The 21,638-nt window shown below is 43.7% G+C and overlaps 3 protein-coding genes and 3 non-coding genes across 6 annotated transcripts; 2 read left to right on the forward strand and 4 right to left on the reverse strand.

Annotated features, from left to right (window-relative positions):
* Positions 1-447: 447 nt before the first annotated feature.
* daglb (diacylglycerol lipase beta) lies at positions 448-7,509 on the reverse strand. Its single transcript, XM_022743529.1, has 15 exons — positions 6,759-7,509; positions 6,483-6,631; positions 5,787-5,961; positions 5,262-5,517; positions 4,982-5,104; positions 4,741-4,868; positions 4,363-4,489; positions 4,172-4,255; positions 3,345-3,422; positions 3,162-3,242; positions 2,793-2,920; positions 2,479-2,547; positions 2,130-2,202; positions 1,740-1,993; positions 448-1,354 (listed from the first exon to the last, which is right to left on the reverse strand). Exons 1-15 carry the CDS (start codon positions 6,851-6,853, stop codon positions 1,174-1,176), a joined length of 2,001 nt encoding a protein of 666 aa, XP_022599250.1. The 5' UTR covers positions 6,854-7,509; the 3' UTR covers positions 448-1,173.
* A 687-nt stretch (positions 7,510-8,196) lies between these two features.
* On the forward strand, positions 8,197-8,268 carry trnaq-cug. Its single transcript has one exon. It is a non-coding gene; the product is annotated as a tRNA-Gln (tRNA).
* A 178-nt stretch (positions 8,269-8,446) lies between these two features.
* On the forward strand, positions 8,447-10,858 carry mrpl58 (mitochondrial ribosomal protein L58). Its single transcript, XM_022743306.1, has 6 exons — positions 8,447-8,593; positions 9,347-9,371; positions 9,482-9,541; positions 9,699-9,781; positions 9,962-10,131; positions 10,216-10,858. Exons 1-6 carry the CDS (start codon positions 8,447-8,449, stop codon positions 10,298-10,300), a joined length of 570 nt encoding a protein of 189 aa, XP_022599027.1. The 3' UTR covers positions 10,301-10,858.
* Positions 10,859-11,531: 673 nt separating this feature from the next.
* On the reverse strand, positions 11,532-11,603 carry trnam-cau. The gene has a single exon. It is a non-coding gene; the product is annotated as a tRNA-Met (tRNA).
* A 329-nt stretch (positions 11,604-11,932) lies between these two features.
* On the reverse strand, positions 11,933-12,005 carry trnar-ucg. Its single transcript has one exon. It is a non-coding gene; the product is annotated as a tRNA-Arg (tRNA).
* A 342-nt stretch (positions 12,006-12,347) lies between these two features.
* LOC111220438 (cerebellar degeneration-related protein 2-like) lies at positions 12,348-21,230 on the reverse strand. Its single transcript, XM_022743525.1, has 6 exons — positions 20,982-21,230; positions 17,046-17,158; positions 16,500-16,648; positions 16,242-16,406; positions 15,942-16,149; positions 12,348-15,556 (listed from the first exon to the last, which is right to left on the reverse strand). Exons 1-6 carry the CDS (start codon positions 21,058-21,060, stop codon positions 14,798-14,800), a joined length of 1,473 nt encoding a protein of 490 aa, XP_022599246.1. The 5' UTR covers positions 21,061-21,230; the 3' UTR covers positions 12,348-14,797.
* Positions 21,231-21,638: the final 408 nt, after the last annotated feature.

Here is a 21,638-nt window from a genome sequence, read left to right on the forward strand (position 1 = left end):
AAAAAGAGCATTTCCCATCTATATTTTCACTGTATATATATATATATATATATATATATATACATACATACATACATACATACAGGAATGTTCTGGAGGGATGTAGACAACTTTCTAAAAGTGAATATTGAAACAGTTATGTTTGTCTTGTTTGGTCAAGAACCAAGCCAACCTTCCTGCACGTACTTAATGAATTTTAACAACATAGCAAAACTTTACCTGATGTTAAAAACAAAAAAGCTATTAAGACCTTAAAAATGTTGAATTAATATTTTACGCTGCATTAAACAAGAAGTCTGGCTGTAACGTGAAATGTGATTTTTTTTTGGTTCATCATTGTCGTTTCTTTTGTTTTACTGCACGTGTGTTTGTACCTTTGTGTATAATAAAGAAAGTGGAAATAATAAATAAATAAATACATAAAAAATGACCAGGTATAGAGTGTGCTTCAGAAAAAGCTTTTATTTGAGTCTAATGCTTTAGCTATTCAGGCATCAGCTGATTCAAACTTTAACACATCACCTCATGGAGAGTAAACAGGTTCCCACTCACTGTACAGGTAAATGTACCTGTCGGCCTGTCATGTTGAGGAGCTCACACTGCACGACTCTCCGCTGTCTCTCCGTAGAGCAGGTGTGTTTCTCTGAAGCGTAGGCACTATTCACCCTGACTCAAGACATTAAACACAACACAACACACACCAACCACAGTCACGATACAATGATAATGTTATGTTTTAGTCTACATCACTTCCTGGTTCATCCTGCTGCTCATTGTCTTCTCAGATAGGGAAGACCAGAGGGGGCACTGAGTGACCAGGAGGGGGGGGGTAGAACAGTGACATCACAGTTTAACTGCAGCACTGTCAAATATTGTACACAACGCACATTCAAAGATCATGGCATAAAGAAAGTGCTCATGGAGCTGAAATAAAACAAATTATTTAAATTAAATAATTTAAAGCGCAGTCCAACGTGTTTCTATGAACAGGTTCATTCACTGAGATACAACAGATTAATCTACCGTCTCATGTTTCCATTACAATCAAGTCAAAGTGTGTATGAAGAGGGTTACAGTCCAGGTGCAGCAGCTCGGACAGTCCTGGATCAGGTGTTCACATAAAGACAGATGATGATCGTTCAGTCTGTGTGGGACACTTCAGATAACACTGTGCTAGCTGCTGTTCAGGGTCGGCGTGCACAGGGAGAACGGCTTGTCTCTGGTCAGATCGGTGAGCGCTCCGAGCACAATGTCAGGCATGTGATCCGCGAGCATGCTGGGACTGATCAGGACGCTCCTGAACGCCTCTTCACTGGACCACTCCGCCCGGTACCGGACCTGAGAGAAACAGGGTCTGAGAGGACAACATGAAAGTCAGGGGTCTGTCTGCACATGTCAACATCATGTGTGAAACATCTGGAATAACTGAAGGCATCTGTTGAAAGGCTACAACCAACAATTCATTCCATTACCAACAAATCTGACAATTATCTTCTGATTAATTGATTAACCACATGGTCTAACAAAGTTCTTCAGAAGTTCTCAGAGTCACATCTTCAGTTCAGTTTCATACGTGACTGAGGAAGACATGAAATATTCATATTTGAGGAGCTGGAACAAATTACTCAGTCACTTAATCAATTATTAAAACAGCGATACATGTCCAATGAATCCATTAATCAGCTGATCACTGCAGCTCAGCTGTGTATTCATCAAGACATTAAATATTCAGGACATACCTCCGTGACGGTCCGTCTTCTGTGATATACAGAATGCGTCCAGGCAGGAACAGCGGTAAGTGGGCTGCCTTGTGGGCAGGTGAGTCATCTGACGCCAGGCTCTGATAGGATGACGAGTGGCGAATGATCAGTGACTCCTCCCCCAGCAGCGGCTGGCTGAGCTCCTCCTCCCTCCTGTTCTCCATCTCGGTGGGGAAGTCGTCTGGGTCTCCTCCGAACAGCTCGTACCAGCAGCCCTGCAGCAGGATGCGGTACTGCCAAACACACACACACACACACACACACACACACACACACACACACACACACACACACACACACACACACACACACACACTCTGAGTCCAGGTCTGAGACTGATCTAGAATCACTGCAGGGAACAGGTCTTACTTTGGGCTTGTTGCAGTTTGAGACTATCTTGAGAATCCGTCTCTTCAGGTCCTCCATGTTGGGAATGCTCAGTCTGAACAGAGAGAACAGATGATTAAACAAAGAAGAAGAAGAGGAGTGTGATGTCACCTCCTCCTCCTCCTCTGTGCTGTAAGAACAGGGCAGAGCCAAATCTAGAGTCTACATCAGTGTCTATCTGTTCACCACAGCACACTCATATCAGACTGTCAGTGATCGCAGGGACAGATGACACATTAAAACTACAATGAACTAAACAGTAACAACACACAATGTTTACCCATGATGCATTTCAACTTAAACACCAGGTTCTAAGAGGAACCGGTCTCACCTGGGAACCAGATCCTTCCCCAGAACCACAGAGAGCACAAAGTCCTTGGAGTAATCAGCCAAGGCTTTACTGCACAGGGACAAAACACAACAACCATTGACATGAACACACGTAATAATAAAACTACAATATCTATATATATATAAAGTAATATATATATATATATATATATATATATCTCCCTGTAGATTACCTGTCTAAAGGTAAACAGACTATAACCTTTAACAACAGATAGAGTTTAACTGGAGGCTCAGCCATGATCACATCCACTTTAAAACTGTAAAATAAAGGATGTCCTCCTCAGTCCTCCTCACCTCAGGAGTCCCCCTGGTGGAGAGAAGGCGTAGCACTGCAGGGTGGGGAAGGAGTTCCGCAGGAGGATGGCCAGCAGTGACGCTGTGCCCGCGCCCAGACTGTGACCAGTGATGACCAGTTTATACTCCTGTAAACACACAGGGTCAGTCATGATCCACCTTCTTCGACATGATGATAAATATCAGTTTAATCATGAAACACGGTGGAGAAGTGGAGAAGCAGCTGTTTCACTGGACAGATGAAACCCAGCCTCATAACCTGTAGGTGACGTCTCATTCTCTCCTAACAGGATCTACCAGCAGCTTCTGACTGAAGTAAACACAGCAGCGCCCCCCGGTGGCTGACCTGCAGACAGTCACTGTTCTTACCGGAGCCACGGAGAAGGCCTGGTTCAGGATCCCGTCGTTCACCAGCTTCTTGTAGATGTAGCCTGCAGCCTGACACATGCCCTGCACCAGAGAACAGCAGCTTCAGTTTCTACTGACACATTCAGCCTGTCACTGTCTGCAGGTACAGGTGAGCCTATTACCTTGTACAGGTGTGTCAGTTACCTTGTGACCGTAGCAGGCTCCACACACGCCCTCTATAGGCAGGTTCTCACACTCAGCAGACAGGTCTGTGAGGACGTCCTGCAGGACACACACTCAGTCAGGTTAACAGTCACCTGGGAAACCAATCGCTAGGGAGATTTACCAACACTGCTTATCGACCCGGTTCTTTAATGGTTCTCTTGCTGCTTCTTTTTGTGATTTAAGAGAAAATATTGAGAACAAAATAAATGTATTTTCTCATATGTCCTGTATATAGATTAATATTGAGTATCAAACTGTAACAGTGTTCTGAGCTGTGACAGACTATAACGTGTTTATTGAAATATTAAACAATAAAATAAACCTGTTCTGAACTGTTACAGACTCTGATTTTGTGATGATGAAAATGTAAAACAAATGTATTAAACAGTTCCTCACTGCAGAACCTTTGACTGTATTTTTACTGTTTCCCTGCAGTAGTTTCGCCTGCAGCCTCCACATCATGAATACAGAAAGAACAGAAGCAGGAACATCAGAGCTCATCAATACTCAAGTCTTCAATAATTTAGACCCGGGGCCAGCTTAACAGCAGATCTCATCATGTGTGAACATGATGCATTCACACACTCATTTTACTTTCTCTCTAGGAGAGAGGGTTACGCCTCTATTGATCTATTGATCAGTCTGTTCTGTCAGTTGCTCTGCTGTCATCTGTACAAACAGGAAGTGACACTGAACATGAAGAGGAAGTGAAAACAGCAACAAAAACAACAGACAATTGCAGCATTGATCATGTGCACATTAGTTCATGGTTCTAACAACATGGAGGTGTTGATGAGAAGACTCACCCTCAGTGACAGAGTTCCTCTCACAGCCACCAGAACAGCTTCTCTCTTATGGTCCAGAGCCACGAAGAACGGGATCTCATAGATCTGCAACACAGCCAGGTGTTAACACTGTCAGACCAGACCAGACCTCTACAACATAAACCTGAGACTGTGAACACAGAGGACGGATCCTGACTGGGACCAGTTCTCACCTGGTTGTGGAAGCTGACGTAGATGAAGTCTCTGTACTGTAAACCAGTGCTCTGCAGGATGGAGGAGAAGTGACAGCCCAGGTGGTCTCCTCCAACGATGTCGTACTCAGCTGCTCGGCTCCTACAGCTGACACACACACACACACACACACACACACACACACACACACACACACACACAGGCAGCTGAGACCTTTAACTTGAATCTCAGAGACAGAAACAGTGTCGGCAGTGATGCAGCTAAACAACTAAACAAAAACAATGAAGTGTAAAAAAGAATCTTCATGCGAAGTGTGATCACAGATTTGATCATTTCGAGTCTAAATACTGTAGCCGATACAGATACTGTCATATCCTCTGACAGAGAGAACATCTCACCAGTCTCCGCTGAGCTTGCAGGGTCCAGTCAGGGGGTTGGAGTAGATGTAGAGAGGCCATCCATACGCTGCTGCAGCAAACTGCATACAGTGAGCTGCTTTCTCCAGCTCTGTCTCCAGATCCTCTCCCTGCAACGATCAAACACCAACAAGAGGAACATTTTTCTTTACATGAAGTGATGCAGAAAACCATTATTGACATCACTGTGAGGTCAGAGGTCGACTGTAGCTCCACTACTCACAATAGGAGAGGAAGGACTGTGAGAGACCACGTCGTCTGGGTCTCTGCTCCGCTCCATCTTATCCTGCTCCTGGGACAGCAGAGCCAGACCAGCTGCTATGTCACTGGGGACAAGGTCTGTATCCTGACACACACACACACACACACACACACACACACACACACACACACACACACACACACACACACACACACACACACACACAATATCATCAAATCTGACTGAACTCAGTTTGCAGACCCACTAACTGAAGATGTAAAAGAGAGGAGGAAACCCTCACAGAGAAGAAGCCGCTGACGAGCTGTGCGATGCTGGAGAACGCCGCTCGGTGGCTTTCATCCTGCGGCAGACAACAGCACAGGAGCCGCAGCCTGCTCTCCCACACCTTCACAGCCAGGGAGCGAGCTGTGGAGAACAACTGGACGCCCTCCTCTCGTACTCCCAGTGGCTCCATGGCTGCAGGCTGAGGGCGAGGGTTTCCCATAGGGTCAAACACAAACACCACGCCCAGCGCCGTAAAGAGCAGGATGATCCAGCTGTTGAGACGAAGACAGAGAGATGCTGGATCAAAACACATCGACTAATTCTAACATGATTAATGACTATTATGAAGACACACGGACAGGTGACATATTAAAGGAGAAACCATCACACAGAGTCTCAGTCAGGTGTTGATCCTCCAGAAACTCCAAATCTCTGAACTCTACTGGAGGATCAACACCACTGACACCTCCCATAGTCCAACTGGGTCATGTTTCAGGTCCCTTTTTTAGTTTGCCACCGTCTGTACCTGTGAAAAACTCACCTGGCAACCACTGCTGCGATGACAGCACCCACTGTGGCAGGGTCGCACCCTTTGCTGTCATCAGAGACCCACACAGCTCCCAGACAGGCCCACACCAGCTCAGGAATGTACAGCAGAGCTCGCAGGTACACCAGCGCAGGGATAGAGCGCCGTGGGCCGGGGTTAGTAATGGTACCTGGGAAGCAATTGTAGACATCTCTGACATACCTGTGCTGGTTGCAAGATGATGTTGCAGTGGTGGTGTCATACTTTTCAGAAGCTAGCAGTTAGCTAAACAGTGACACTGTGTAATATATACATTAAAATGCACAGCCATCTTGTTTGTCATCATTCTGACACTGATAAAAAAAGGACAGTGTAATAGCACCATGTGTCATCATACTGTACTGTGAGGTAGAGCTGCCTCCTGTTGCATTTTCTGACTGTTCAATCATTTGCAAGTTTACAGCTGTTTCAATATGAAGGATGACACTTGTGTACATATTATTGTGTGTGCACTAGATCCACAAACATTGTTCTGCTTCATCTCCAACCAGTTGCTTAAAAAACTGGTTGTGTAAGGTACCAACTGCTTTGCAAACTTCCTGCATTGCATATTTCAGTATAACGTGTATTAGGTGAAAGCTGTGTAATTCCACCCCTGCAGTTTACTCATCTTTACATATTAGACTCACAAAAGGTTAAGGTAGAACTTACCTTGAGCACTGACATAGACAATAGCAGATAATGTCAGGATGATGAGACCAAGCACAACCAGTAGTCCAACCAGGTAGCTATGAAGAATTCTCCCATTACAATCAAAATCACCCTTGTGATGAGTGTATAAGATCAAAGTGCCAATCCACCTAAACACAGAAGTGGAGAAAAACAAGAGCAGAGACAATGAACATTGTTATTATGCCTGATTAGTTGGACCTATGATGGATTAAGTCTCCAGTAATGCATGCACATTCATGAGGGTAAGCAACATACCAAAGTACACGGATGAACAGCTCAAAAGAGCCGGGGAAAACAAGGTCGTCGCTGGCGATGCCCCACCGCCGACCGAACGCCACCAATCCAGGCATGTTGCAGGTGAAGAAGACGAGATATTCCACGAACAGACGTTTCCAGCGCTACAAAGAGAGAGTGGGCAGGGTTCTCCTGGTCAACGGACACCTCACACCTTTCATGACTTCACTGCCAAAGCAGCAGCTACACTGGGTGGCACCGAGCCATACCCGTTGTTGTCACATTCTACTTTCCAATGTTGCTTTATTAGCCCAAATGGTTCCGGTGTAGCCTAGCTACAAGCTAACGTTCAGTAGAGTATTCTGGCAGGAGCGTGCGTGTCCGTTAACGTTACCTAATTTTAAGAAGGTACGCCCAAGCTCTGATGTTTATGTCCTGAACAATGTTACGGTTTGCGACCTGTCAACACGTAGCTAGCTCAGCTAACGGTAGATAACAGTTGCCAGTGCGGTTTACGACAGCTAGCAGAATTTATACCGTGGAGTGACTAGCCTCTAATGTTAGCTGTCTCGCTAAAGAAAACTCTAAAGCTATTCCGAGAAATTGATTGCTAATCCTGTTTGCTACGCTACTATTGTTAGCTAATAGTAAATCAACCCTTCGCTCTATAAGTACAGCTACCTTAATGTTTAGGTAACACTACATGTAGCTAAATATAGAAAGCTGGTTTGTTTTGTTTTTCTCGAAAAGCAACTGTGTCCGTCCGCCGACGACTCCCTGTTGCAACAGCAGTCATCGGGTGAAAGTTCCGCTTTTTCCTCTTCATATTAAACGCATGTAATAATAGCGCCCACTCGTGGCAAACAGCAAATAGTTTTATATAAGACAGAAGACTGATTTAAAAAAAATGATGATGGTGATACACAGTTATATATATATATAATTATTTCTACTAAACCTGTCTATGTTGTGTGCTTCAACTGGAGACATAGTTCATATTCAATAAAGTCTATTTGAAATTAATTTTTAGATTTATTTTTTTTCCCCCAAGTACAAGTTGTGTGTGTGGGTATACATACCCATTGAAATTCTTGTAGAAATCAACTTTAAAATTACTTTCACGGTGATTTCCTCCTTTGACCCCAATAATTTTCTTTTCTTTAAAAAAAAAAAAATTTTATCCTGATTTTGTGATGTCCTTCAGTCATCCATCAGTTTCTGCTATGATGTGCAGATTTCATTCAGTCTCGCTAATAAGTCAAGTTATTCAATCTATTGCCAGACATTTGTTAGGCAAGTAAAGATATGTTTATATGAGATAGGATGAGTGTATTGTAAGTCATTTTCCTAATAGCTAATAAGTAGATTAGTCTGCACAACATACCATATTGAATGCGTATGGAATGAAGGAATGTTATGGATCGTTTCATATACATATTTGCCGCCATTGCAGTTCCGTGGTTCCATGGTGTAATGGTTAGCACTCTGGACTCTGAATCCAGCGATCCGAGTTCAAATCTCGGTGGAACCTAACTTTATTTTCTTTTGTGATATAATTTACAATGCTTACGTAAAATAGTATGAACAGCACGCAGGTCTGAGACCATTCTCTACCCAGACACCTGCAACTGCAAGTGCAGCTTAGTAATAGCAGCAGCAGCTACTTTACGTGGAGTATACTTCACTAGCCATAACGACGTCATACCAACATGGCGGCGCACATAGCACGACGGTCTTATTTACTTTGCCGTAGCGCAGGAATAAACGTGATTTCACTGCGTGTAGAACCAATAAGAGACGTTCACAGCAGGTTACAGCCGCGTGTTAGTTATGGGACCCGGGAAACAGACACAGAGGTTAGTGAAATGACACCATGCAGTCATCGTTTCATTGATTCCCATACTAACAGGACTGGGTTAAAGTGCCTTCTACTTCATGTCAGCCCTGTCACAGTCGCCCTCTATACGGTCACTGTGTAGCTGTAAGAATATTTTAACTGTAAATTTCATCCATTATAAAGCACTGCAAAAATTGAAGCACAAAATATTTGGTGTACAGAGGCTGAGCACCTGTCCCTGCACCCTCCCACTCTGTGAGGGTAATCTTCCTAAAGCCTCAGTTATATTGTTATTGAAGATACCAAACAGTTCATTTCCCCAGTAGAGAGAAAATTTAGAGAAAATATTCGTCCCGAAGTCACCATGAGGTTCTTGGTCTCCTCTTTTACCAAGACCCTTCTCCCTGATGTATCACTTAGTCCAGGTCCAGCTCTAGAAGAGTCCTGGTTGCTCCAGACTTTTTCATCTTGTGAACCTTCAATGCAGCAGAAATGTTTTTGAGCCTGTGCTACTGCTGCAGCTGCAGATAGTTCAGTTTTTAATTTTTAATACATTTGCTAAAATGTCTAACGTTCAGTTTTCACTTACTTGAGAGTAGCTTGATGAGAGAAAACATGTTTGTGTTTTTTATTTAGCATTGAACTTCAACATAGCGTGAAAACAGTGCAGGGGTCTGAAGACTTTCTGAATGAACTGTAGAATGAACTGTATGTCCTTGATGCACAGTGAAGCAATAGATTTTTATTTATTTATTTATTTTTCATTTTTCAGGACGCCCAGGTGCACATTCCAGTGGGTAAATATAAATATGTATACCAATGTGCTTTACTAAAGCAGAATAAGTGTGTATTTTAATTCTGTTTTTGTATTTTCTTAATAATATGTTTTTCTCCTTCTGGCTCTCAGAACGTCTGAGAGTGTCTTACAGCAGGAGCAGTGGTCCTGGTGGTCAGCATGTCAATAAAGGTTCTCCAAATGTAACTTTATTATTTAAAAATGCTCCTTGGTAGATGTGTATATATGTCACAGTGACAAGTGGCTCCTGACGGCCTGTTCAAGGCCTTGAATCTTGAATCTATGTGATGTTAACACATGTCCTGTGTGGTGACATCTCCATCCACAGTTAACACAAAGGCAGAGGTCCGGTTCCATGTGCTGACAGCAGACTGGATCCCAGAGGAGGTTCGACAGAAGATCTTTGAAAGGGTTTGTTTTCTGCATTCCAAAGTAATAACGGCCAAGTTCCAAGTTTGTCTTTAAACAGTCTCTCCTGAGGTGTCATTACACTGTCAACAGAAGAGCAGAGCTGCCTTTGTTATGATCTTTGTCCCTGTCATTTTGAAACCATTAAGAGTAAACGTAGTAATTTTCTGCTTGGTGTCACAGAACACAAACCGCATCAATAAGGCCGGAGAGCTGCTGGTGACCTCCGAGCTGAGCAGGAGTCAGCACAGAAACCTCTCAGATTGTATCCAGAAGATCTCTGCCATCATAGCTGAAGCCAGCAGGAAGCCTCACGAACCGACAGCAGAAGACCTAGCTCTGAGGGAGGCCAGGTGCGACCTCGCAGTTTGTTTTTCTATCCACCTCGATTATAAATGAGTCTTATGTATGTTTTTGATGTGAAATATGTTGTGCAGGTTACAGAAGAGCAACAAGGAGCGACTCAAACAGAAGAAGATCCATTCAGCCATCAAACAGAACAGACGAGTGGATTTTGACTGATTAATCAACTGTTATGTTTCTACCTCTAATACTTGCTTTGTCATTTATTTACATATAAATAACATGTCCAGTGTTATTGATTTTAAGTAAAATAAAGTAAGCAGCAATTGTTCTTGTTGTAAATACCAGAATCATGCAAACCATTGTCAAGGGTTTTGAAATTCACTGCTACAGTTTTTGACTGGAGATTACTGACACCAATGGTAAAGCAGGGTTCGAATTATGTGAGGGATTGGATCTTTTTTACCAAAAGAGGTAAAAACAACAGTCCTTAGGGGGCTGAAACATTTATATATTTTTTTTTTCTTACCTGTAATTGTAAATATTACAATATATTTCCCATATTCATATCTGGAAGAATGTTGTAATATGATTACAAACACCCCTAAAGTGAACCGTACCATTTCTTAACCTTGATGTTAGCTGAATGTCTCGTCTGCCTGCCTCACTACATCAGTGGCTCCATCCTCAAGTCTCTGCTCCTGTCAAAAAGTCACTGTAGGTGAATGTAAGCAGCAGTAGCTAACTATCTAGCTTGTTTAATAAACTTTACTTTTCTACCCGCAGAGTTTCTGAATTAGATTGTGTCAAGTATCTACGGACAAACGCTAATGTTAGCTAGTTTCTAGCTTTAGCCTTAAGTTACAGTTTAGCTAAATAATGTTAGCTAGCTGATAGCTCACCCTTTCATTTCCAGTGTTAGCTTGTCATTTCATCACCAATATAAAATGTCATGTATGATCTAATGTTTGCAAACACTGGTGCTCAGTCATGAGCAGTGAGACAATGGAGGATTAGTTGTTTCAGAGACACGTTTTCACATCAATATAGAATTTATTATTTCATGTTAATAGTCTGTGTGTTTGTGGTGGTTTAGTTAGTGTGTGCTGAAGGCTCAGTGATTATATTAGCAGTGCTGGAAAATAATTAAGTACATTTAGTCTAAGTACAGTTTTAGGTACGTGAGTATTTCCATTTTATGCTACTTTCTACTTCCACTACATTGTACTTTCTGCTCCACTACATTTATTGACAGTTTTTGTTAATCCAGTAAGAAGCACGTACCTGTACTGTGATCACTTTTGCCCTGGAGAAAAAGTTGACTCCCCCCTCTCGTATTGTGACTGTATAATTCATGCTCTGGGGTACAGTGTTGCTGAATTGCGGCAGACATGTCGATGATAAGTCTGTGAGAAATTTTCAACGTATACACGCAGGGAAACAAAAAGGTTAGCAGAGGATGGTTTCGATCCATCGACCTCTGGGTTATGGGCCCAGCACGCTTCCGCTGCGCCACTCTGCTTTCATACACACATTGGCGGCGCATAGCATTTTAATGTTAAACATGTCTCCATTATTGCATTGTAGGTTTCGCTTTAAATCCGCATTATAACGTTAAATACGTTGAAATTACTCTACTGTCGTTTATCTAAAAGGGAGGCTATTTTAATCACTTAAACAAAATATAAAAATGTTAAAAACTTAGCTATGTCCGAGTTACTTCGTTAGGTTAGCATAATTTTAGCTTTATCTTGCAACAACTGTTTTATGCTATCATTGATTCGTGGCTACGTGACAAGTTAACGGTAGTATGCTTTAAAACAACCCGATTAAAACAATGTTTACAAAAGTCGACCACGAAGGGACTCGAACCCTCAATCTTCTGATCCGAAGTCAGACGCCTTATCCATTAGGCCACGCGGTCGGATCGACAGACGTAAATCCGGATAACATATAAATATTTGTTGACTACGATACCCCGAATTAGGGCGATTATTGTAATGTCGATTATATATATATATATATGTACATATATTGTATATACGGAAAGACGAGCTAACATGATTATAACAACATCCTTCACCCTCTTCCCGTATCTTAGCCGTTCTTAAGGACATGCTTACTTCTTTCTCTGTAAATTATCTCATTGTCACTCTAAAAACTGAAATAAACAAAAGACGTTAGCTTGTTCTGTCATTTCCACTCAGTGCAGTCATATAAATAAAATAACACAGGATGCATGATATCAATGCTTTATTAACAGGGTCTTAGTTCAATGATGACAGAACTAACATCAGACCAGACTAAACTGTAATGTCAATATCTTATTAACTGATAATACATGTAAATAGAGCAAATTAAATATGTTTATTCTGACAATATGTTAGTGACATTCACATATAGGCACTGAAAAGTAAAAAAAAATAATGAAGAAACATTCACACACAAATAAATACACAGGTACAGATTCATATTAGCTATTCTAAATATACAAGAGATGAGGCGTCAAACATTTTCAAGTGCAAAAGTAAGACATGACGGAAAGCTCATCACCTGTAGGATGGTAACACGTTCCTCCTCCTCCTCACACTCAAATCACTCTAACAGACACGATCACTGACCTCAGATGCTCTTTATACAACAGTTATCCAGAAGGATTTCTCTCTCTCTCTCTCTCTCAGTAACAGTCTTCAGAAAAACATCCACCCTCCCTTTTTAAACGTAGGACCCCCGCCAGGTGTCAGCTGAGACACCTGTGGAGGTTTCAAGCTTCGTTATGTCTTAAATCTCACAGAAGAATCAGATATAAAATATTAGCTGTGATAACATTCATTATAACAAAGTTTTATACATAGAGGTTCCCAGAAAAAGGCATAGGCATCGTATACTGTGAAAAAGGTGCAATATATTTGCAGGGTAGTTGTATAGTTAGCTAAGACTGCTATGTGTTAGAAAAAGCCCTGGGTTGAAGCCTTATACTGGTTACACTTCTACTGTAGTGTCTGTCAACTGTAACTGAAGGAAACAGTCCCAAAGAATATGTCATCCACCAATGTAACATCAGTTTCACCACTGCACCACTTTCTACTTCACAGTCTTCACAGTCTAATGCCCAGAAAACAGAGACAATAACAATCTGCACAGATTGTCGCAGCTTTTAGCTTTAAAAACTCAACAGGTTAAACTGATCAAACTAACACTTTAGATATTACTCAGTACTGTGAATACATTTATTTGTTGTAGTCCACATGCAGATCTCTTTCAGTACTCAGTGGAGAGATAGATGTACATCATATTTCCAGTCTGTGTTCCTCTTCTGTCAGAAAGTGTTTTCACTGTGAATCAGTGTTAAAGTCATCAGCTACACAGTTCAACATCTGGAGAAATACTCTCTTTGGCTTCCTGACAGTTTGACAAGATCAATATCATTCCTGTCTGTTTACTAAACATCAAGCTACAGCAGCTGGTTAGCTTAGCTTAGCACTAAAAAAACAGAAGCGGGGGAAATGGAAAAGGTGGCTCTGTCCAAAGGTACTAAAATCCATCTACCAGGACTGACCTGTTACTCAGGGGTTAAAGTAGGGGAACCCTAGGATTTGGATTTATGCCAGTCCAACTCTGTTGCACGAGCAGTAGCCTGGCTGTTCACACCAGAACAGTGACCAATCACAGGTCTGCTCCTGTTTGATCATACATATTTATAATGCAGAGCTTTTTCTGTGTTCCTGAATAACGCATCACCTTGTTCAACCCCGGCCACTGCAATTTCATTGATTTAACTATTAAATTGGGGGGGTTAATCTTCAATTAGCTAATAGTAGTTACTTAGCTAATAGTGTTATGATGGGAACTGCTGCTCTGTAAACTCACTGTCTCATATTTTAAACATAATGATCATTTTTAACTATGGGTTGACAAGTTCAACATCTATAATATACAGCTCATAACATGAACATGGTGTCACCAGTCGTTTTCCGTCACATTCAAGTTATTTTTACGGCTTTGCAGCAGTGATGGAAAGTAATTACAGTAAACTTCCAGATGGGAACAGACTTCGACACAACACCAGATCGTTCCGCACCGTTCTGACCCACTTTAAACCCAGACATAGTCCAGTACATACCCACAAACAAGCCAGAACTCGTCACAGTCGACAGAGCCAGGCTAGCTGTTTCCCTCTATTTCCTCTCTTCATGCTAAGCTAGGCTAACCAGCTGCTGGCGTGTCACGTCTTGACAGTGGAATTGATCTTCTCATCAAACCCCTGAAACAGCACTGAGGCCTGAGAGGATCACCTTCGTCTCTTCATGTGATTATATTAATGTTAGTAGATCCATTATAATTAATATTCAGTTTTCTAGAGCAGTGTTAATGTTAAGTGCCTGAGGCGTGTTACTGTTACTGTGGTAGATGTCTATAAGGTACTGTAGTTAGGCAGTGAAGCCAGGACAGATTCAGACTGAACTCTGAATAAAAGAATATGAGGGGAGTGATCTCATGTTTAATGTGACTGAAGTTTTAAAGTTAATCTCATGCAGGTTCAGATTCTTGTGTAAGTGGAAGGTTTCAGTCCTGGACTCTGGACTCTGGACTCTGGACCATGGAGTCTAATGTGAGTTCAGTTAAACTCAACTCTACTGACTTTAGCTGTTTTCCCTCTGGAAGAGCGTTTACACCAAACTCCTGTTCAAACATCACACAACCATCAGTGGACCATCAGTGTTTAGTGGACTTGCTGGACTTCCCAGACTTTTTAGAGGCTTTGGTAGCTTTGATGTCCATCTTGGTCTTCTGGATTCGAGAGAAGATCTCCTTGAAGAGGGCCTTGTACTCTGGTGTGTTCTGTCCCAGCCGTTTATCCACCGCCTCCACCTGCTTGCTGATGCTCTCAATGGCCTCGGGGGTGGAGGGCGACTGGGCGGGCGTCGGGGGCGGCACCGGGGTGGGACCCATGGCGCAGTCTTTCATGGATGGGTCTCGGGAGACGGGTCTGGAAGTCTGGACCTCGGCGTGACACAGGCTCTCCTCGTGGCGCCGACACTTCCCCAGCAGCTCCTCGTATTTCTCCAGTAAGGCGTGGTACTGCTCATCCACCTCTCGCAGGATGGACATCCCCCTCTTCCTCACGCTGTTGGCGTGGAGGGCGTAGCTGCCTCTCCTGCGGCCGGACGCATCCCGAGCCACAATGGTGTTGAGCGCTGTGTCGCTGCAGCTTTTCCTCACGGGGCTGGAGTCAGGTAACGCCTCACTTCCACCGCCCCCTCCTTCGGTTTGCTCGCTCGTACCTCCCCCCGTCTGCCCCACCTCCACTTCCAGGAAGGTGTCGGTCTCCGGCGTGCTGTTGAGGACAGTCTGCGTGAGAGCCACGCCGTCATCCTCGCCGCTCAGCAGGAAGGTCCGGGCTCGACGGAGCTGCTGCAGCTCCTGAAGCTCCACCTCCAGCTCCCGCACCCGGGCCTGGCAGCCCTCAGCATCCTGGAGCAGAGACACAAGAACAACTGCTCCTGATTCTGTTCTTCAGTGAGTGTGTTGTGTGTGTGTGTGTGTGTGTGTGTGTGTCCTGTGAAGGAGCCTCAACCAGACCAATCTGATCCCCTGTCAGAATCACCAGGTAAGTCAGGTGTCTCAGGTGAGTACGAAGAGAAAGGCCGTACTCACGGATATTTTTTAATCTCATTATCTCAAGATAACAAAGCTCGTTATCTCAGGAGGAGAGTCACTGAGACTTAGTGTATGTGTATAACTGATTATATCTCGTTATCTCAGGATAATGAGCTTTGTTATCTTGAGATAACGGGATAAAGAATATTTGAGTGTGGCCTCTCTCAGCTTCCGTAGACGAGTGTGACTCTTCACTAACCTGCAGTCGTGTCTGCAGCCGTGAGAACTCTGCCAGCAGGAGGTTGCACTCCCTCTCCACCCCCTCCCTGCGCCCCCTCTCAGTCCGGATCGCTGCCCTCAGGGCCGACACCGCCTCCCTCAGGTGCTGGTTCTCCTCTTCAAACGGCTGAGGCTTCGTCTCCACGGTGAAGCTCTCAGCCCGACCCACCACGAACTCATCCTCATACCTGAGAGAGTGACACACACATGTGGTTCGTTTAGAGACAGTGCCCCCCCCCTTACAGAATGTAGACCCCCCCCCCCATGCAGACTGTAGTACCCGGGGGCTGTGCAGAGCTCCCTCAGACAGGGGAAGGTGTGGATGGTCTTGCGTCGCTCCCTCTTCTCCCTCCGGACTCGGAGCTGCTCCATGGACCGGAGCTGATCCACCTGACCTGACAGAGACTCCACCTGGGTCTGCAGAGCCTCGATGGTCCCCGTTAACCTGGTCCAGGGGGAGGAGGGAAGGTTTAGTGGAGGAGGAGGAGGAGTAGGAGGATGAAGCAGCAGAGGAAGGAGAACCCACCCATCCCCTCACCTCTCTATCTTCTGCTGGGACGTCTTGCTGTCCGTCACCAGACTGAGGTTGGTGCGCTCCAGATCTCTGGCCGTCCCGTCCAGCTGCTCGTACACTTTGGCGTGCTGCTCGTTCATGTCCCGGAGAACCTCCAGCTGCTTGGACAGGTACTGAGACACACACACACACACACACACACACACACACACACACACACACTTATTGATTATTATTCATTTGTCATTTTCTTCATCTGCAGATGGAGTGTAGCATCATTTCCTTTTATCTTTTTCTGAAGGTTTTGTTTGTGAAGATCATTTGATATGATTGAAAGCCCCACAACAGCCACTAAATGGACTTTGACAATTTAAACCTCAACTTTACGAAGTTATAACTTGTCGTACTGTCATCAAATCATCAAATGAAATATTAATTAGTAAATTAAACCTTCAGTTTGCACTTCACTGTGAAATCAACTATTTTTATTAAAGGGACAGTCCCACACGTCTTCTGTATTATCTGATTGGATGAATTCAGTTCCTGGTTTCTCTGTCGTCGGCTTCATACCTCGATCTCCTGCACCTGCTCTTCATTAGTGATGTACATCTGCTGTAAGGAGTCCTCCAGCTCCTTGTTCCTCTCCAGCAGAGTCTTCCCCAGCTCTGCAGCCAGGTGGAGGTCTGCAGATCAGACACAGAAGAAGAAGAAGTCTGAGGGGTGGAGGTCTAATGAAGGGCTGCACGATATGTAAAATATAAATCACATTTTCATAATTTTTTAAATTTTTTTTAAAATGATGACAATGTGATTTTTGTTGTTCTTGTTCCTATGTTCCAATATGATTTGTAGACCGAGGCATCTCTGTAGCACCACAACGCTAATGATGCTAACAGTGCGCCACAGTATTGTGACACATTTTACCTTCAACTGCAGCTCCTGTGATCTGGATTTTGCACTTGGTCACGTTGAGATTTAGATTATATTTTTGATTAATTGTGCGGCTCTAGTTTAATGTGACTTTACTTTTATTGCAGCTCACTCCTGTCTTTATCTGATCCTCCACAGTACGATGACTCTGTGTCCTCGCTGTTCTCTGACTCAGCAGCACCGGTCTACACTGTTGGGTCTGAGTCAGCGAGATGTGCTTTGTGACCTTGTACAGAGAAAGTGGAGCTGATGAGGTTCTCTCTCCTCTCAGATCCTGACCTGTATCTATTATCTTCCCCTCTGCTGCTCCATCGTCAGAGCAACACTGACCTTTATTCGTTATGATTGTTTTATTAACTCTGCTTCAACCTGAGCGCCAGCTAAAACACAATCATCTGCGATTTATGAAACATGACGCCTCCACTGTTTCTGTTCTGTGTGTGAAGATTATTTAACAGATGGACCTGTGGACACTTCATGTCCCATGGTGAAAGAAACACACAGGTACAGTTTATATGTGCTGTTCGAGGACTTCTCCTTACACCAGGTGAGTCTGGTGATCACACACATGAATAAAGTTATATGAACTGAATTATCATGTAGTAATTGTAATTGTCGTGGAGTTGGAGGGACGTCGACTCTCTGACAGCCATATCCCTTTCAAAGTAAAAGCAAGATACTGACCTCGACCCTCGGGATGAAATTCAAATGAGACTAAATAAACAGATTAACACTGAAGTCATGTCTGCTCCCTCTGCTTTACAGTTTGTTCCTACAGCTCATGAAGCCTTTTCCTGTGCCAGAGAACCTCACTGTCAACTACATCTGTGAGTCAGCTTCTCGCTTAGTTTTCCTCTCTGTGCACCGGGCACGCTCCATACCTGCCTCTCAAACCCTTGGGTAAGCCTATGTTACAGTACTGGAAGTGAAACATGCTAATGCTAATATTAATATTAATAAACATGTTAATATTAATGTCAATCCTTTTTACTTCCCTCCCTGTCGGAGCCTCAGAGCTCAGACTGATCCTCTGTCAGTCCTGTAACACAAAGACAGTCTCTCTCTGAAGGAGTGTGACTTCCTGAAAGGTCACATGACTGAGGATGAGCTCAGACAGCTCTGACATCTTCTCTGCTCCATCACACACACACACACACACACACACACACAAGAAGACATTTGGACTTCAGCCCTCCTCACTGTGTCCCAGAGTAAAGACTGAGGATCTATTTTTATCCTCTGACACAGGAAGTGACCAATCAGAGAGCTGCAGAGGACAGCGGAGAGACTGACGAAGCATTTTATAAGAATATTCAATTATTGATCCTGAATTTATGATAATATCACATTAATGACTTTAACATAGATGTTAAGACTGTAAATCATACACTGAATAATATAAGATGATTTTAATCCTGACATTGAACACATCATTTGAGCTTCACATTGTCACTGTGTTCAAGTAAGAAAGAAAAATCTATAAAATGTATTTGTCCAGTGAAAATATTTGTGTTCTTTCCATATTTCTATGCTGTTATTTTATGTCTCATATTTAACACAAAGCTGCAAGGTATCCATGGTAACGATGCAGCTGTGAGGACCAGGTGCCAGATGCATAAAACTCTGCGTAGATTCATCACTAAAACTCTGTGTACGCACAAGACCACAAATATACATACACACTCAGGATTATTCAGAGAAGAAAGAAGAATTTCACTGACTCTGAAACTGAAGTAAAAACAAGCATCATTTACTTTAGTACAGTCACTCTAATGTAAAGTCCTGTTTCACTCTGAGCTTCATTTACTGGGACCAGAGAGTCTTAATGAGGCTCCACAGGCTCAAACACTGTGATTACTCAATATTAAAATAGTATGACACAGTTACAGAATGACTCAATAAATACTGATATTAAACAGTGTTAAAGGAAACACTGAGAACAAACACAATTATTTCTGTTCATGAAATGTAAAATTTTTCTTACTGTGTAAACGGCAAAACTTGTACTGATAATAATGACTGCCAGCTCCGTGAAGTTGGTTTTATTTTATGTTGAATTACTGTCTCAGCTTATTTTATATTTTTTAGTCAAAGGAATGACTGAGGTGACGCTCTGTGTTTATAAAGACCAGTTTATGAGGGGGAAAATGGCGTACGCATGGTTTTTGTGTGAACGCATCATTTATGCATCCTGCCCCTGGTGTGTAAAGTCAACACACACCACAGTCTGATTTTCACACTGTTCACATTACTGTTGATCTCAGGCTGTGTGTCAGTGTGTGTTAGTGAAAAAAATAAATGAACTCTGGATTATAAAGATGTGACGTGTCCATCAGCCTCGTCAGTCCGTTCTGTCTCCAGCACCTAAAGATGTTTCACTTAGTGTAAAGTAGCAGGTAGAATCGGATCTTTACGACACTCACAATGAAATAAAACTGATTAGATCTGTAGGTGACTCGTTTATCTGTCAATCAAATAATCAATTCACTGACTAATAGTTGCAGCAATAAAAAATCAAGAGTTCCTTTTTTGAAGAAAAACAACTGTTAGTGGTGTTAAACCCTCCACAACTTACAGCCTGGTTAAAGTCTGGTTACAGCCAGGTTGCAGCCTTTTTGCAGCCTGATAACAGTCTGATTAAAGTCTGGTTAGACACTGATAACAGCCTAATAACCTGGATCAGGCTGATAAGTCTGTTTGCAGCCTGACTACAGCCTGGTTACAGCCTGACTACAGCCGGACAACAGCCTGATTACAGTCTGACAACAGCTTGGTTACAGCCTTGGTTAAACCCTGGTTAAAGCCTGACAACAGCCTGGTTACAGCCTGATTACAGCCTGATTACAGTCTGACAACAGCCTGATTACAATCTGATAACAGCCTGACAACAGCCTGGTTACAGTCTGATAACAGCTTGCAACAGCCTGGNAATCTGATAACAGCCTGACAACAGCCTGGTTACAGTCTGACAACAGCTTGATTACAGTCTGATAACAGCTTGCAACAGCCTAGTTACAGCCTTGGTTAAACCCTGTTTTCAGCCTGGTTAAAGCCTGACAACAGCCTGTTTGCAGCCTTACAACAGCCTGGTTACAGTCTGATAACAGCCTGACAGCAGCCTGGTTACAGTCTGAGAACAGCCTGACAACAGCCTGGTTACAGTCTGATAACAGCCTGAAAGCAGCCTGGTTAAAGCCTGACAACAGCCTGGTTACAGTCTGATTACAGCCTGACAACAGCCTGGTTAAAGCCTGGTTAAAGCCTGGTTAAAGCCTGACAACAGCCTGGTTACAGTCTGATAACAGCCTGACAACAGCCTGGTTAAAGCCTGACAACAGCCGTGTTAAAGCCTGGATACAGCCTGGTTAAAGCCTGACAACAGCCTGTTTGCAGCCTGTTTGCAGCCTGGTTCCAGCTGCTGCCCGGGCCCTGGGTTCTCTCCAGCATTGTTGTCCTTCTCCAGACTGGATCCGGCTCAGACTGAGACGCTCCTGCAGGACGTTTCTCTACATGTTACGGTCTTTGTTAGGTGGAGCCCGGCGGCTGATGCTGCGGACGGGGAGGATGGGGTCTTACCCTGCTCCAGATCCTGCTGGTCGTACCACGGCTCTTCCTCTTCGGTCACAAATTCCTCCATTGTCCCTGAGCTGAGCATGGGTCCCCCCCTCTTCTTCCTGGACCCGGGAAAACCGCAGAAACGGGCCTCGATGTGTGAACAATAGAGCAGCAGCGGGCAGGGTCCTCCAGAAGACACGGCCTGTTTACAGTCAGGGAGTGTTGTGTGGTGTTGTGTAGTTGTGTTGTTGTGTAGTGTCGTGTTGTGGGTCTACGTGTTTCCTCCGTCACTCCCACCTCTCACACCCCACCCCTCCCGGCACCGGCCCATCCCGGTGCTCAGACCCGCTGGTGCTGCTGCAGAGGATCCTCAGACGTGGCAGCGCTTCCTTCTCTCCTCGTGATGCCTTCAAGTGCTGCTCGGAACCTTCAACATTATACAGTTTTGTTTTTCTAGCTTTTGGTCACGTGCGCCCTCTAGAGTTTTATACATGTAAAGACAACGACACAGTCACACCGGTGAAAGGAGAACCAGGTGATGTGTGATGAATATAACATTTCAGACAGCACCTAAACGCCGCATCAGCTCACAGGCTGGAGCTCCACAGAGGCTAAGCTAACCGAACCAGTGTCTAATAATGAGGCTGTGTAGGAGGCAACACAAAAACTACTCAGGCC

The sequence above is a fragment of the Seriola dumerili genome, unplaced genomic scaffold, assembly GCF_002260705.1.
Source record: "Seriola dumerili isolate Sdu_G_001 unplaced genomic scaffold, Sdu_1.0 BDQW01000068.1, whole genome shotgun sequence".
NCBI lineage: Eukaryota > Metazoa > Chordata > Actinopteri > Carangiformes > Carangidae > Seriola > Seriola dumerili.

What these genes read in the sequence shown, in the direction of transcription:
- daglb (XM_022743529.1), bottom strand. Translation starts at nt 6,853, where the DNA reads ATGCCTGGATTGGTGGCGTTCGGTCGGCGGTGGGGCATCGCCAGCGAC. An exon ending in TCGTCAGCGGCTTCTTCTCT is followed by an intron (nt 5,105 to 5,261) that starts GTGAGGGTTTCC and finishes TGTGTGTGTCAG; the next exon opens with GATACAGACCTTGTCCCCAG. An exon ending in CAAACTGCAACAAGCCCAAA is followed by an intron (nt 1,994 to 2,129) that starts GTAAGACCTGTT and finishes TGTGTTTGGCAG; the next exon opens with TACCGCATCCTGCTGCAGGG.
- mrpl58 (XM_022743306.1), top strand. Translation starts at nt 8,447, where the DNA reads ATGGCGGCGCACATAGCACGACGGTCTTATTTACTTTGCCGTAGCGCA. An exon ending in TGGTCAGCATGTCAATAAAG is followed by an intron (nt 9,542 to 9,698) that starts GTTCTCCAAATG and finishes CTCCATCCACAG; the next exon opens with TTAACACAAAGGCAGAGGTC. An exon ending in GACAGAAGATCTTTGAAAGG is followed by an intron (nt 9,782 to 9,961) that starts GTTTGTTTTCTG and finishes TTGGTGTCACAG; the next exon opens with AACACAAACCGCATCAATAA.
- LOC111220438 (XM_022743525.1), bottom strand. Translation starts at nt 21,060, where the DNA reads ATGCTCAGCTCAGGGACAATGGAGGAATTTGTGACCGAAGAGGAAGAG. An exon ending in AGCAGGTGCAGGAGATCGAG is followed by an intron (nt 16,649 to 17,045) that starts GTATGAAGCCGA and finishes TGTGTGTCTCAG; the next exon opens with TACCTGTCCAAGCAGCTGGA. An exon ending in TCCCAGCAGAAGATAGAGAG is followed by an intron (nt 16,407 to 16,499) that starts GTGAGGGGATGG and finishes CCCCTGGACCAG; the next exon opens with GTTAACGGGGACCATCGAGG.